A 17,278-nucleotide genomic window follows, 5' to 3' on the forward strand; every position below is an offset into this window, starting at 1 on the left:
GGCCTTGCCATGTGGGACACATATGGTTCTTGGGTAAAAAAATAGTGGAATCCATGGGCAACACAATACGATGTCCAATTCTTTGAAATATAGGCCCCATGTGGGTTATATATGGGCTATGTGGGCCTTCCCATGTGGGACACATATGGTTCTTGGGTACAAAAATTGTGAGACCAATATTTGTTCTCATATGGGTCCCATATGGGATTGCTACCTGGGTACAGTATTATGTAAAAAAATATATTTAAAAAAATATGTATTGAGATAACATGCGCAGACAACATTTTATTTTTCTGCGCATGTCATTAATAACCTGTAATACATAATTTATCAAACAGCTCTTCGTTTGATATAGATCCACTATCTATATATAAATTCTGACATAGGCGAGCACAATGGAAAAGCTTCGGGACAAATCTTCGCCTAGGATACCTACCTCATTTATACCGCGAAACGTAAATAACATCAGTTCTCACTATTACGATATTGTTCTAAAATATTATAAAGGGTTTTAAAACAAAATTTCTGATTTTATCGGTAGATTTTCAATCGTACACGGTAGAAGTAATTTCCGGGTTCACGGTGAGACAATCACCTTGCAACTTTCTGGTTTCAACTAAGTTGGCCGTTGGTGGCGATAGTCATTTTAGTTTTTTATTTATTTTCGGACCACCCGTGTGAAGGTACAGTCACAAAATAACAATTATACTGCAAATTAGATCAAATTAAATATACACCATAAAGCATCGGAGTATATTGTGGGGAATGGTATATACAATTACATAGGGAGAACTGATAAGACCTTTTGTTTTAAATCCAGTGAAACCCCGATAGCCGAGTTGTTGAGTAAGCTGGAAGGAATAACTGTCGGCTATCGGTGTCCCGTGATACTTCTGCCCATGTTGCAAGCCGTCTAAAACGTCTTCCGTCTTAAGCCGAAACGGCCCACTGTGTCGCGGAAGTTAGTTTCAAAAGATGTTTAAACTGAACAATGTATTAATTATACCAATTAAGATGGTATTTATTTGAATAAACGCCCAACACCTCCCCAATAAAACATCACTTAGAATAATAATCGTCATCAAATAAACGCCCATACACATTATTTTAGACACACAATATTGTATAATATTTATAACACAAATATTTGCAGTAGAATTCATCGGACTGTTATTTACAATTTACCAAGCATTTGTTATTCTATTTCCACTTTTCATATCTATTAGAGGATTTTATTTGATTATAAATGTTACCATATTATTAAAACTAAAAAATTAGTTATAGCCTTCGAATAAGTACCTCCCTCAAATGAACTCCGCCTCCCACCTCCGCCCTACAAGGGCCCTACCAAACAATAAACACTATACTTTAAAATGTTATTAATCATCTAAGACACTGTAAAACAGAGTAGGTTTAGTTTTACGAATATCAAGCATTTCAATAATGGTAACCGACCGACCTTTTTACCCGAGTCATTATCATTCCGAGAACCATCGTCTAACTTCCTAGAGTGAAACCATAGTCGATTGATGCATGGAGATTAAAGATATATTGTCCTCCTTTTTACATTTTTTTAATTATTGAATATGCCATTTTAATGTCACATAATAATTATTCACTTTGGCCAAAAACTAGATCGATTTCCCGGTATAAAAATACCTAAATTATCTGTCAGACAATGGTTTTTGTCTTAACCGTTTCTTTTGGTTTTTTTATAAGTGAAAAGTAGGTAATTTCGATTGCAGATAAGTCGTTGAAGTTAAATTCTTCGTCTTAAGAAAAATTACTAAAATTTACTTCTGCCACATTTGTTGGTCTAGTGTATGATGCGGTCAACGTACAGCTTAACGGCGCATGCGCTGCTAAGAAGCCTTTGTTGATTTTCTAAAATTGTGGGCGGTCCGCACTCTGTCGGCAAAATACATGGAACCTTTGATCTAAAACTAATGCATATCCGTCTATCCATTTGACGCGGTGAGGTAAAAAAATCATCCGTCAACCTATTATGATACGCTGATACGTAAACAACTATATTTATTGAAGTAAATAATTACATCATTACAATTACAAGTCAGGTTTACGTATAAAAAATATTGGGTTAATTATATAAAAATAATAATAGATAGATAGATTTATATAGCGCAAATAAACGATGTCTTTATGCGCTCGACAATAAAGATGAAAAGTGGAAATCAAAAGGAAGAGAACAAAAAGACAAAAAACACCAAGCTAGCACACAAACCGGAGTATGGGGATACACCATCACCAACTGGGGATCAGTGTGTAAGTACCCCAGTTAGCATCGGTTAAGTCTTGATCTTTTCAGGGATCCGGTGCCTCCTAGCCTAGTCAGAAAACAACAACAGGCAAGAAAGGTAAACAAAAGCAACAATTAACACCACTTACTACTAGAAAACGTATATTATTTTTACCAAGATAAAACAATTTGTTTTATTTTGACAAATTGTAGTAAATCAATTTTAATTAAAGCTAGGCCTATATATAAAAATTCACCTGTTAATAAGAATCTATTTTCTAATATATTGTTAATAAGTCCGTAGAATTTTTACTGCTTGACGTATTGTAATGTGAATCGCTATTAACCTTTGTATCTATATAGTAACTATGTATTTCATTTTGTAAATATTTTTGTATGGGTCGAACCTCTTTAATAGTGTTCCTCCGTTTTAAAGGAGAGTAACTAATAAATATTATAATATAATATAAATGATTTTTTAGATAACCGTTTACAAATAATAGTCTATATATAAAAATTCACCTGTTAATAAGAATCTATTTTCTAATATATTGTTAATAAGTCCGTAGAATTTTTACTGCTTGACGTATTGTAATGTGAATCGCTATTAACCTTTGTATCTATATAGTAACTATGTATTTCATTTTGTAAATATTTTTGTATGGGTCGAACCTCTTTAATAGTGTTCCTCCGTTTTAAAGGAGAGTAACTAATAAATATTATAATATAATATAAATGATTTTTTAGATAACCGTTTACAAATAATAGTCTTTGTGTATGTTTGTATTGATTTGTATAAACTAATATATAATAGTATAGGCCTATATATGTATATGTCACCATTACACTCTAATTAATCTACTTGTCTAGCTAATGATAGATTTCATCAATAGTGATATGGAGCCAACCCATTTTCATCATTTGTGTTTTGTCGACTTCTATTATCGTAAACATGCTACAAAAACAAAAATATATCATGTCAGTCAGAGTAAAAATGAAATACTATCAGTAATAATAAAAACAAACTATATAATATTTTAAAGTAGCCCAGGGTCCCTATGTTAGATTTTATACTGTCGTTATAGCCTTATTTGTGACCATTGATTGAAATACAGTCATCTTAACTGTCAAGGCTTGATTTACAATTTCTAAGTTCAATTGTTTCCCTAAATTCACTGCTTTAGTCATCATTTACTTTTGTTCACCCTAAAGCATTCATGTGCTTTCAGATCGAACAGAGCAGCTGAAAAGCTTGTTTTTTTTTATACAGTAACAATTATGAAGTAAACGGTAAATATTTCGAAATAAGGTCAAAATTATTCAAGCGTCGCTGGAGTTAGTTCTGTGGCGTTAGTTAAGATTGGGTATGTTGCTGTCGTAGATAACGATAAGGACGTGTCGTAGTAAGTAGAGGTAACAACGCCACTGTCTAGTTCATACGCAAAGATGTAAACCAGAGAATATATATATATATATGATGAATTTGTGACAGTGGCTGTGTGTGAACTAGTACACCGGGGTGACCCCCTACTCGTCTGGAAAGATGTACTAGGTTTTTTAAAGTGTACATGAGCCAGATGTGTAAACTGGACCTACGGTTTATAGTCCTTATCCGAGAAGACTTGTTCTACTACCAGAACCATGGGGTGAGTGAGCCTCGAAACCTTGCCGATGTTATGGCAACGTATTACGTAATCTAGATTGGCTAGTAGGCCTAATATACCTAATTTCATGAGCATTTCGATGAAAGTGCAAAACTTACCATATTTTCGCTACCAGACACAACATAAGGCCGACGAAATTCAGTTGATTTGATCCCATCAACCTAAATTAAAGACAATTACATAAATTCCAATTACATTTTTCAGACCCTAACACCTCTTTATTAATTTTAACATGTACATAGATTGTCATCTACGTCCAATGACAAAAATAAAATTAAGAGGCCTACAAGGGTGCTATATTTTGATTTCCAATGATAGGCATACTTACATTGGTCGGTGTGCCAAGCATTACACTTCTTCGATAGTTGGCTAACATATCGGAATGTGAAGAACTGGAAAAACTGTTTTCAAGATTTCCAAATTGTGGCTTGTGTTTATTATCTCGATTAATTAGGTGATTGCGCCGACTGACTGTTCGTCGACAAGTAACCATTATAAGCAAAACAGCGACAATGACAAGTAAAAATATGATCAAAAACCCTCCAACTATAATCAATATCACTACGATGTACGCTTGTGTATCTGGAAGGTAAACAAATTTTAAATTTTTAAACGAAAAGTTTTCAGTAATTTCCTTATATTATTATTATTATTAGATGTGAAAAAAATAAATTGTCCTTTTTGTCATTAATAATTATCATATATCACTGTCAGTAGGATATATGAGCACAATTATTAGTGATTGGTGTGTTAACCAACATTATTTTTACATGGTTGTATTCAGTAATAATGTATAATGGGTCAATCAAGTTTAAAAAATACTCTCAAATGTATAATTAATATAGGAATATTTTTGTTTACACTTTTTTGTTGAATGTTGTCTGGCATGTATGTACCGTACACTTACATGCATTAAATGGTTACCAAACTGACAAGCACTCGCTTCTTCTAGTATACTATTAAATATTGTAAATGTAATTGTGAATAAATGGGTACGTGAATAATCCTGATGACGTCATGTTTGGAGAAGTTTTGTTGTTGTCGATCACAGAAGTATTACTCATATAAGGAAATGATGATAAATATAATTGTAGTTATGGCATGAACCTATACATTAATTTATAGGTCCATGGTTGTGAGGATTTCGTTGGTTTTGTGGAAGAACTGATTTTCATTTTAGTAACGATTGAGGTCTAAAATTCACCTTTTTAGCAACTTTCGCATGGTCTATTTGTAAATATATATATTTTAAAAAGTTTTACAGTTTTTAAATGGGAATATAACTTTTAACCTAAATATAACATAGTAATTTTTTTCTATGTATGAGGTAATTGTGAATGTTTTGTTTGTTTACCATTTGCCGAGGAAAACAATTTTCCGTGTACACATTTTATGTATGGAACAAATAAAGATTTGATTTGATATGATTTTACCACTTTAAGAAGCCTGGAATTTCAATTAGAATATGGTTGGTCAAATGAAATAATGAGTTGCATTTAAAAAATACAATACCTGATTCATCCTCACACCTGTCACCTTCGTAGCCTGAATCACAGGTACACACAGGTGGCAGTTCACTATCATCGCATGTTCCTCTATTGTAACAATAGCCAGGACATGAATCTGAAAAAATGCAGAAAATAAAGTATGTGCTTTTTATAGGAAAGAATAAACTTGTTTGTTAGTTTGGAATTTTTTTTTATACTATTGCTTTTGAAATACAACAGCGCCACCTACTTTGTACTTTCGCCGCGAATATTGAATGTTATGAGTGGTTTCGCGATGGGAGTACATTTTTGGAAAGATATATGTACTAATTTATATCAAAAAGGTATTTAAATTAGCTTTAGATCGTTTGTAGGATTAATAATAGGGCAAAATCTTAAACATTATTGGAAATAAATTAAATACGTTATTGAATTACAATACTAGCTTGCAATATAAATATGGCATAAAAATAGATAACATTTATTAGTATTATTAACACACACTTCCTTACATTCGATTACTTCAATAGCATCAGTATCCACAACTAATTCAGTACCAGGAAGCATGTTATCTTCAATGGAATCAGCAAGTACTGTCTCTAAATCATTAGCAGTTACTGTGTTACCAGGAAATGTAAGTTCCATGTTAGTAATTATACTCCCTTCACTGAATCTAATGACTTTGCACAGTATGATGCCAATACTATCATATACATTGGTAAGCTGTTATGGAATAAACAAAAATAGGTATATCTTACTTTGATTACATTTTCAAATAATTACAGTTTTCATTAATTAAGAGGGTTACTTGCTTGTGGCAGATTTAAATGTAGGGTACGTATACAAGACGGAATTTGAGTATACATATTATCTATAGTATATTATCATTATTATACTGTCATTTTCATCACTTATTATACATTTATCATTATTATCATAACCGTCGTCATCATCATCATTATAAACATTATAATTTACATAAGCCCTAAACCTGTACATTATTATCATCATTATAACATTTATACAATTACATACCGAACCACATATGCTGTTCTCATATTGCATGTACAGTGCTGATTCAGGATTATCCAAGTCATTTGAGAATATTGCCTCTTCTCGACCAATAAGTAGTATAATTATAGTAATACTGTATGTAGTAACTAAAAGAAAAAATCAGATTATCGCTTATTAAACCTATATTCCATAATGTTTAATACAAACAAATACCATTATTTTTATTATTTTTGATAAGCCAAAGTCTTGATAAGTTAAAACTTGGTACGGTCGATTGTACTAAGGCTTTTAACAGAGTTAATCATATTGTACAATTATTATAAACAAATTGAATAAACTTCGAGTCGGGTCATTCATCGTTCCCATCGCATGCGTTCTTTTAATTCTTTTTTTTAAAGTTTGACAGAAGCCTTTTAAAGTATAAAACAATTTGGGCTATGCTACCTCAATATAAGATCGTTAAGGAACGTTGTTGTTGAATATCATTGATCTTTAATAGAACTAGTTTTAAGGAACTAGACGTTGATGCCATATTCAGCAGTGGAAACATATCGAATCGCGGAATTGAGAACATTTACAGTGTTGGAGTGTTAAAGCTAAGGTAGAACTATCCGTGTGCATAATTCAATTGCGAACCATAGTCAAATGCTTTACGCATTATTCTCAAACTTCATCCTATGTCACACCTCTCTGATGATCACTTGACAAGCCCATACCATTCCTCTTCAGAAATGACTCCACTACCAACTAGGTTTTCTTCCTTTCAAAAACCTAAATCTTCTTGCTCTTCAATAACTAAAATTATTGCCAATGGGAGGATGACTACTCGTCAAATTTCCAAAAGAAATCTTCACATTGAAAATGTCAAACTCTCTTTCAGCTACAAGGCCACTAATTTCTACAATGATCTTCCTTTATCTATCCGCAATTTATTATCCCTTTCCTCATTCAAAAACTAGACTTATGACTTTTCTATGTATTCCTTTTCCAGACTTTAAATTGTAAAATATTAGATCTAAGTATATATATTTATTATTTTTGCTTAATTTAACATATCAGTTTTTTACTATATTCTAAATTTTCTTTTCAGATTTAATTATCATTTAAATTATTTTATTTATAGGCTTTTGTTTTTCTTTTCTGTTTTTGTTGTATTTTGTGTGTTGTATTTGTTCTGAGGGTCCCAAATGATAAGCAATTGCTGGATGTATCATCCTCATTAAATATGGTTCAAATAGAATATAAATAAATAACCTATGACTTTTGTTAAGTTACCAAGGTTAAATGTATCTTTCAAGTCCAGCTCAAAGGGATTTAAACAAGGAATGCTTAATTTCTTTAAAAATGACCACTTAATTATTAAATGCTTATTATATGGATATCGAATACTATTAGCAATTTCGCTTTGGTAGAGAAACTTTAATAGCATACTGTATTATACTTACCATGATTAACATTTAATTTATTGTGATTATGAATCCAATTGTAAAATACAAACAAATGTATAAAACAAAGTCTATGTAATCGTACCTGTAGTTGGTTGAGTTGTTTCAATGGTGGTTTGTTCCGCAACAGTAGTTTGTTCAGTTGTTTCCATGGTAGTTGGTTCTGCTGAGGTAGTTTGGTCGGTTGTTTCCATGGTAGTTGGTTCTGCTGAGGTAGTTTGGTCAGTTGTTTTCATGGTAGTTGGTTCTGCTGAGGTAGTTTGGTCGGTTGTTTCCATGGTAGTTGGTTCTGCTGAGGTAGTTTGGTCAGTTGTTTTCATGGTAGTTGGTTCTGCTGAGGTAGTTTGGTCGGTTGTTTCCATGGTAGTTGGTTCTGCTGAGGTAGTTTGGTCAGTTGTTTTCATGGTAGTTGGTTCTGCTGAGGTAGTTTGGTCGGTTGTTTCCATGGTAGTTGGTTCTGCTGAGGTAGTTTGTTCAGTTGTTTCCATGGTAGTTGGTTCTGCTGAGGTAGTTTGGTCAGTTGTTTCCATGGTAGTTGGTTCAGCAGCGGTAGTTTGGTCGGTTGTTTCCATGGTAGTTGGGTCAGCAGCAGTACTTTGGTCGGTTGTTTCCATGGTAGTTGGGTCAGCAACAGTAGTTTGGTCGGTTGTTTCCATGGTAGTTGGTACTTCAGTAGTAGTTTGGTCGGTTGTTTCCATGGTAGTTGGGTCAGCAGCAGTAGTTTGGTCGGTTGTTTCCATGGTAGTTCGTTCTGCAGCAGTAGTTTGGTCGGTTGTTTTGATGGTGGTTGGTTCAGCAGCAGTAGTTTGATCAGTTGTTTCTATGGTAGTTGGTTCAGCAGCAGTAGTTTGGTCAGTTGTTTCCATGGTGGTTGGTTCAGCAGCGGTAGTTTGGTCAGTTGTTTCCATGGTAGTTGGTACTTCAGCAGTAGTGGCTTCAGTTGTTGTACCCAAGGTAGTTGCTTCTGCTCGAGTCGTTGGGTTAGTATATTCCATTGTACAATTAACCACAATGCGCATTTTAACACAATCATTTTCCATGCACATACCATATGTGAATGTTGTGACGTTGGTTGACAAAATAATGTCTTCTGAACAATTTGATGAAACCACAGTTGTTTCGTTGATATAAATGGGTACACATACACTTCCATTGATGTTTGTTAATACTGCTGATAATCCTGAATAATCGTAGATTCTGTTGATATAATTCTAATACAGTTATAACTAAAACACTTAAGAAATATAGAATTAGATAATAGATATTCTAATACGTATTGCATTTAAATTATGATGCATATGAATGCAGTAAGCATTATTATCTACATGGTTTAATAAATGACTGTAATGATACTTTGTTGTTAAGTTATTGAACAACGAAAAGGTATACGAAACGTAAAGCAATACGTAGGCCTATATTTAGAAAAGGTACATTTATTTTAGGCTTAAAAAACGGAATAGAATGATATCAATAACTTTGATTTAATTAAAAATAGTTCCGACTATCTTAACAAAAATATTTGAGGCGGATTTTATCACTGAAAAACAAGTTCTCACGTTAGTTGGTAGTCCGGCAACGGTGTAAGACAGTCTTTGTCAATGCAGGCCTCAATAATTAAACAACCTCTATCTAACTGACAATCCAATTCATCGCTACCATCGTTACAATCAGAGTTACCATCACACTGCACACTCGCATTGATGCATTCACCGCTTCCACATAAGAAACCATCGCAAGTCTGACATCCTACAACAAACATGACCTCTGAACAGTTGCCAGATGAGCATTCTGCTATATTGTTTGATGTTTGTAAAACATAAGAGGTATTGGAATTGGAAGATGAGCATTCTGTTGAAATGTGTAGGCCTACTGTAGATCCTACGTTGACATTTATACAAACATAACCTGATGAATCTGTCATTTCTTGTGTGTAGAAGGCATGATCTATACCGGATACCCTGCAATATAACATAATTTGACCAAACGAATTACAACAATCAACATAATCATTTAGTTTAAAAAGGCATTACTTAACACTAAAAAGCAATGTATCTCAATCTCAATTGTTATAGGGTTGCCGGGAGAAATTTAACATTGTATTATTAGAATAATACTTTATAGTCATATAAAAGTCATTGATGTTTACTTAAAAAGAGCGACGAAAACGAAGATCTACATTATCTCGTATTCATTCAATTCAATTCATTCTGAATTTTACAATACAAAAACAATAATAACACACATGCTAGACATGGGGATTTCTCCATCTTATAACATAAATTAAAATAACCTAATAATTATTTAATCGTGCTAAAAGTATTATTATTATTTTTTGTAATCAAAAAGATTTTGATAAATATTAAACGGTATAATTACTCGACTGTCTGTAAAGGTATCGGTTGTACACAGTTGTCATCTGCGCACACACTAACTGTCACACATGTTGAATTTTCAATTAGTAAACCTCCTTGCCAAAATGACAAATGAGGTAATTCAGCAACCCAGTACAGATATCCATCCATTGTAACCACGTCTCCATAATCATATATCAGCCATGCTCCTACAGAAGTAAAACAATACTAAAAACTAAAAACAAACTAATTGCTAAACATACAACACACATTAATCACCTTAAAACGACGTTTTAAATTTTCTACTGAACATATAGGTTCTACATTACTGAAAATAGCATTAGCAATCTTTTTACGTTTCCGTATAACATTCTACAATTTTACATTCAAAGTATATGAAGATAGACCAATTAAGACACACCAAGACACATTAACACATCTAATCAAATCTACTGATCAACGTTTATGTGTTATGAATAAAGGTGGGCAGCTTCAACAAAAAACAAAATGATAATACCGTAAATAGTTTTATGGAAGTGAAAGAGTCATCACATTATTTACCTTTTCTTTTCTCATAATACAGAGAAGGGATCCTATCTCCGGCTTTCACATTATTAGATGTAATTGGCACGAATATTCTTATTGGTTTACTAATACCAATTTCATTACCATTTTCACCATCTAGTAAAGTCAGATCAATGACAACAATCGAAGAAATATACATTCCTAAAAAGTAATAACAAAGCATATGTTCGTAAAGTTACTCTTTAGAAGAAGAAGAAATAAACATATCTTTTAGGAATGAATTAAAAAGAAAAGATGAATACAATGGAAGATAACAAGAGATGATAGTTAGACACTGATAGTGTACTAATCCTGTTTTATTTAGTCTGTATATTTATGCATATGAGAATAAATGTGCGACACCCCCACCAAATTGAAAAAAGTTACTCTTTTATATTCTGATGTTTTGTAACAAACAAAAAACCTTAGAATGTACTGTAACTGATTTTAAAATTGCATTACCTCTTATATTAATCAAAACTGGGATATCTTCCAATTGAGATGAGTCAGACACATCTAGTACATTCATTGAAATAGTGACGTTTGGACCACTAAGACTGCTCACACTTCCTAAAATGTTACAATGAAATTAGTTAGTTAAAATATATTTTATAGTATATTATAGTTTATATTATATATTATTATAGTATATTATATAAATCCAAAAGCAAATTACTGAAAATAATGAAAATGCTGTAGGTATCAGTGGCTGGATCTCAATGGAGATACAAAATAAAATAAGCAAAATGCTAAATCAAAACAGCCAGAAAAAATATCAGTGCTTTCGGAAAGCTATAGTATATTATATAGTAACATTATGAACAAATTATGGTAATTAATTAGTGGTTTCATACAACCGAATGCAAATGGATACTACTATTAAACTAGAGAGTATTCACACATGGTTCCGAATACTGTAATGAAGCTTCGGCTTAAACGTGTATTGAAATAGCAATAACATTATCTAACTAAAGACCAAAATGATGTCAAAATTAATGAAATATTTTCCATTTTAACTTTCTGTATTTATAAAAGTAAAGTTAGACATAGACTTGGACGTGTTAAAAAATGTCCATGGTTAATGTTTACTGCTGAGTTAGAAGGTATAATCAATTGTGAGTTTTTAATAAATAATGAAAAGGCAAAAAAAATGTGGTCAGATATGAACCGTAACAATTTAGCAAGGTATAAAATTAACGTTTATAAAATTAATATTTAGGTAAAGTAAAATATAACTATTTTTTGATTGCCTGAAAGAGATAAAAAGAGTTATAAAATAAAGAACTCTGTGGTAAATTATACGTACATTGTTAAGGATTGAAAAACGTGAAAGAGTGTATAACATAGAGGAAAATTAATCAAGTGCAATGCATTGTAAACGAACATTTTATTGATGAAGAAATAAAAGTGGGTCGATCCTACATAAGACAAAAACAAAAGACCAAAATTAATTTAAAGATAAAGAATGTACTCACCGGCAGGTAATTGAATGATTACAGACGAAGTAGAAGTAATATTTAATTCTATTACTTGGTCGACTTCCTGGTCAATAGTGATTGTGTCAATGATTTCTAACGGTAAAAGTTTAAACTCAATTGTAGGAAGAATAGAACCTACACAATCAAGTGTTGTCCACGTTTTACTTGTCTCTTGGTACCCATGTACTTCTAAAGATATTACACCATTTGAATTTCCAGGAACAACAAAAGAATTATTTGAGCCTTCGTAAACAATAAAAGCGTCTCCATCTTTATGTTCGGTTACAATGACGTTGGGGTTAGCTATTTCTTTCCATGATACTCCAACAACGTTAATAGTTGCAACAGATTCTAAATAAAACAGTAAAAGAAATATATTTCTTGTGAAATATTAGTTTTAAAAAACTAAGTAATGCACTGCGGATTGGCTGTCTAGTTAGGCATGTCTTCAACATTCATAGTTGCAACATAATATTTTAAATAACGACAAATAAAATAGAAAACTCGATATAACTTCTTACAGTAATAACTTGGAATTGGAATAAACAAAAATGTACTTAGTAATAGGATTAATTGTGTAAATATATTAGTAACTGACGGGTAAATTAGAGTATTTTGCATTTTAAAATATCTTTAAGTTTTATTAAATGTAGCAATTAATGAATTAATATTTAATGAGGGTGAATCCATCCAGCAATTGCTGATCATTAGGGACTCTCAGAGGTTCACAAGACAAACATATACACAAAATGCTCTACAAAGTCTTATTACAAGTCTTTGGAAATGGAGTTGTAATTTTGTCTTTAGAAAAAATCCTGACATGTGACGGGACTTGAACCCAGTACCCTTGGAGTGGTAGCTAAGCTAATTTTACCTGGATGTTCTATTTCTAATTTGAATGAACAAGAATCTGGATTTGCAGATATAGTTCGACACGTGACAAATTGTACTTCTGAACCATTTACAGACACTTGGTCATTCCAGCAATACACACTTGCAGGTTGACCATCTTGTCCATAAGCTACCAGACGTTCATAGTTGTTTAAATCGTCACAAGGTACAACAACTGTTTCAGGGCAATATTGAATGTATGCATTATCAACACAGTACTTTTCGTCGTCTTCTCCATAACAATGAATAATTTCATCGCAAACATTTGATGCTGGTGTACATCCATCTGAGCAAGGGAATTCATCTTCGTTGCACTCTATAAAATTAATAACATAGTATAAAACTGAGTCCAAATAACGAGAGGCAAGCCATAACTCAGCGTATCGATTCGTATTTGATCATAATCATGAATAAATTCAATACATCCATGTTATTGATAAATGTCTGTCAACATAGAATGGGTACGTGATAAAGGATATTACTAGAATAAGTTCCATATTGCAATGAAGAATATAACTCTTTTAAAAAGCCTTGTGATTAAAAATAATTTTATTATTGATGTAAAATGGTTAAGTTATTGCTTTATACCATAACTATGCTACTATTATTTTCCTAAAAATGTGCAAAAAGGATTATGTAATTATTTTACCACAATTTATTTCGTCACTGCTATCGTTGCAATTAGAAACACCGTTACATCGTTCCCAAAATGGAATGCATTCACCGCTAGTACAATTGTATTCATTCGAATCACACACTAACAGAAAAATAGCATTGTTAACAAAGTAACTATATTGTTACTTTTATACAAAGCTCATAGGCCTACATATAATAACAGAGACTGATTTCCATCGGTGGTGACATAAAAAAAAACAATCCAATCTGTAGGCTTTGCAAAATCACTGATTTGAATCGATTATACACTCTCTTTGATTATTGAATACCGAAAAAAATGGACCTAGACTTTAATTTTTATTATTCAACAAGGTCACAGACAAGAGAAAATTTGTATACCAAAATACAGAACAAATATGGGACAACAGTCCATCAGGTATTCTGGTTCAAAGCTGAATGAAATGACAGATGATTTAAGGTTTAAAAAAAAAAGCAAATTTAAAAAGGAAATGAAAAATATGTTTGTTAAGATATTTAGTTATTTCTAAAAGAGAATTACATTTGAGAGAAAGTGTTAAAAAATGTTTTATGTTTTATTTATATTTCAATGTTTAGGGGCTGAACTTGATTACTTTAAACTATTTTTTAGCCCTTCCCTTGATATATTATGTTTTATCTATGTTACAATGTTTATACTTTATATTTGTGGGTAAATAAAAAAAAGAAAGAAAGATGTTGTAAATAAAAGTGCGAATGAATTTAGCTGATTTTCGTTGTTTTGCACTGTTGGCAGAAGATTATTGATCTCTAACACATTCATACATTTAACGGCCCAAAGATGATGTACCACTAGAAAGAGTGGAGTATCGATATTCTCTCTATAATATAAATCATGTGCTATACTTTATATTTATGTTAGCATTATAAAATAATTAGACTTACCGTCGCATTCTTGCTCATCTTGTCCATTTTCACAATCGTACTTCCCATCACACACCCAACATAGTGGAACTATCTGTTGGCTTTCATTTGAACAGCTGAATAATTCTGATTACAAAATAAAACAATCAATAAAGCTACTATACGCATTGTAGAGGCTCAATTAAAATGTAAAACACCATTATTGTGAATGTGAATAAGAATGTATCATATACGATAAGGATGTATCAAATTTATATCTATAATAATCGAACTTGACTTGTACTACCAACCACGCCGGGGTTTTGAATAACATACCTCAAATTAGTACTATATATATAATTGGATAATTAAACTGAATGATCCCTCTAGGTTAAACTCAGTCTATAACTCCAATAGTACACACATATATAATTTTGGAATTTAAGAATAAATAAAAAAGAAAATTACAAACATAGACAAATTACGAATAAACTAAAACTAGGGACATAGGAAGATATCCTTCAAGAATCGTATCAATAGAAATATTATGCAAATTATGTTCTCTACAATCAATTGAAGATGAATTACTTCACTGTAATTTGTCCCTTTTATTCAGATATTAGAGCTAAATGTACGTTTTCCTTTTATACAAATAACTTATCTAAATTAAAATTATCTTGTCTACTACAAATACTTGGAAAAAAAATATTTTTTCATTTGTAAACGCACTCTAATATTATTTATTTAACTGTTATATTTAATATTATTTGGGCCAAAGGTCATATATAATATAATATATGTTTCTTGAATCTTCCAAGGAATGAAAGAAAAAAAAAGAAAGTACAAACAGGAAGCTTATGGCAAACAATTATTAGTATACCTTCAGGGTGTACAGCCAATACACGGGCTTCAAAATCACCATATCCACTTGAAATATTGGTACTAAATGTAATGCGTAAACGATTCTTAGCAGATGATAAACTCGGCGGATACATGCTACCAAAAGTGTACACATTAGAGTTGCTGCTGTTATCCGGAGACAAATCAACCGTAACCGACGCACAACACTCTTCTAATGAGAACTCGGTAAAATAGAGAAACACAACTTGACCATCTTGTGCTATGATATCCCAATGACACTGTTGATTATAGGGGTATGGTTTTGGAAATTTAGGAGTAACGAGTTCTAGTGCTCCGTTATATTCCAAGAAGTGTTCGTTTTCACCACACGCTGAAATAATAATTTATGAAAAAGTTAACATAAAGCTAAATTCTTTTAAATGATTACCATTCGTTTAAATACACTTAAAACTAAGATGGAAATGGTGTGTATTGGTACAGAATGTTATTCATTCACTCAGTATATTTTACATAGAACATATTTAAGAGAAAATGTAAACAAAATGAATGTTCATTAAAACTAACCGAACAAAATCATTTATTAGAATGTAATACAAATAACTATATAGCAATCATATACTGGACACATTAGTTGTACCAATTTGGCAACATAAAAATAATAGGTAGTTGGAAATACTTACTATGATACTCAATTGTGTCCTTGATGAATTCTGTAAATCTTGAAACTCTAGTGTATACACCAGGTCTGTTTGGTTGAGCACAACCTACTCCCCAACTTACGATACCGATAAGATCCCATGTACCTTCCTGCGACCGACACATTAAGGGACCACCACTATCACCCTGAATTATAATTGTGTGTATATATTACGGTTACATTTGTTTTTCACGTTAATGGAGTATTTAAACACGGTCATGCATAACCTTCAATTAATTACAAAATAGAAAAATAAAAATTTAAAAAATACCGTATAATATTCAAGCTATACAAATTATTATTATAATATTATTATTTAAAGCAACTTAATTGTCGTTATTTCTCTAACGTACCATAATAATTACCCAATGTCAATACAAAGTTACATTAATGGTATTTTCAACATAAATACATAAGCCTTTATGATGATGCAACATTATCCTCTTAACAAACATAAGAATAATCAACCACTAACGTCACTTTACACAAACCACTAATGTAATGTAAAATTACTCTGTTTTGGGGGTTTAATTAAATCTTATTGTTATAAGAGAAACAAGAAAAAAAAGACATAAAAACACACTAAAAGACAAAATAAAAAATAGGGAAAAAAGAAAAGGATAAAAAGAATGAAAGAAAGAAAAAAAGAATAAAAACAACAAAGAAACTATTACTCACATAGCATGAACCAACGCCGCCTGCCAAATCTCCTGCACAAATCATATTTTCTGTGATACTGTTTAACAGTTCACCACAGTCATCATTGGTTAATAATGAAACATCTACATCTTGTAGTTCATTTGACAATGTATAATCTATAACGTAAATTCATGTTAAAATGTTAAAATTATTAAAATTATTATATGATTTTAAATTGGAATACTTCTTAAATAGGCCATCAGTGAATGTTCATAAATCACGATTTTCTTTCTTTTAAAATGGTGTTCTGCAGATTTATTTGATTTTGGTTAAGTATTACACCTAAAAAGAAGAGTTTTCTCTCTTTCCACTATAAAACTTACCATTTTCCGACAAATAACCCCATCCTGCTACT

General features: G+C 31.7%; 1 protein-coding gene across 1 annotated transcript; it reads right to left on the reverse strand.

Annotated features, from left to right (window-relative positions):
• Nucleotides 1–2,313: 2,313 nt before the first annotated feature.
• Nucleotides 2,314–17,016, reverse strand: LOC144850328 (uncharacterized). Its single transcript, XM_078707588.1, has 18 exons — nucleotides 16,903–17,016; nucleotides 16,208–16,370; nucleotides 15,547–15,897; nucleotides 14,709–14,813; nucleotides 13,801–13,908; nucleotides 13,135–13,467; nucleotides 12,258–12,611; nucleotides 11,245–11,352; nucleotides 10,780–10,944; nucleotides 10,244–10,427; nucleotides 9,424–9,825; nucleotides 7,953–9,064; nucleotides 6,444–6,568; nucleotides 5,921–6,131; nucleotides 5,434–5,544; nucleotides 4,250–4,503; nucleotides 4,020–4,082; nucleotides 2,314–3,212 (listed from the first exon to the last, which is right to left on the reverse strand). Exons 1-18 carry the CDS (start codon nucleotides 16,945–16,947, stop codon nucleotides 3,144–3,146), a joined length of 4,263 nt encoding a protein of 1,420 aa, XP_078563714.1. The 5' UTR covers nucleotides 16,948–17,016; the 3' UTR covers nucleotides 2,314–3,143.
• Between the last annotated feature and the right edge of the window lie 262 nt (nucleotides 17,017–17,278).

This window comes from Antedon bifida, chromosome 8, assembly GCF_963402885.1.
Source record: "Antedon bifida chromosome 8, ecAntBifi1.1, whole genome shotgun sequence".
Taxonomy (NCBI): Eukaryota; Metazoa; Echinodermata; class Crinoidea; order Comatulida; family Antedonidae; genus Antedon; species Antedon bifida.

Coding starts and splice junctions, on each gene's coding strand:
- LOC144850328 (XM_078707588.1), bottom strand. CDS start 16,947: ATGATTTGTGCAGGAGATTTGGCAGGCGGCGTTGGTTCATGCTAT. Junction 6,132..6,443: donor AGAACAGCATATGTGGTTCG/GTATGTAATTGT, acceptor ATTCCATAACAG/CTTACCAATGTATATGATAG. Junction 5,545..5,920: donor TGCTATTGAAGTAATCGAAT/GTAAGGAAGTGT, acceptor GCATTTTTTCAG/ATTCATGTCCTGGCTATTGT.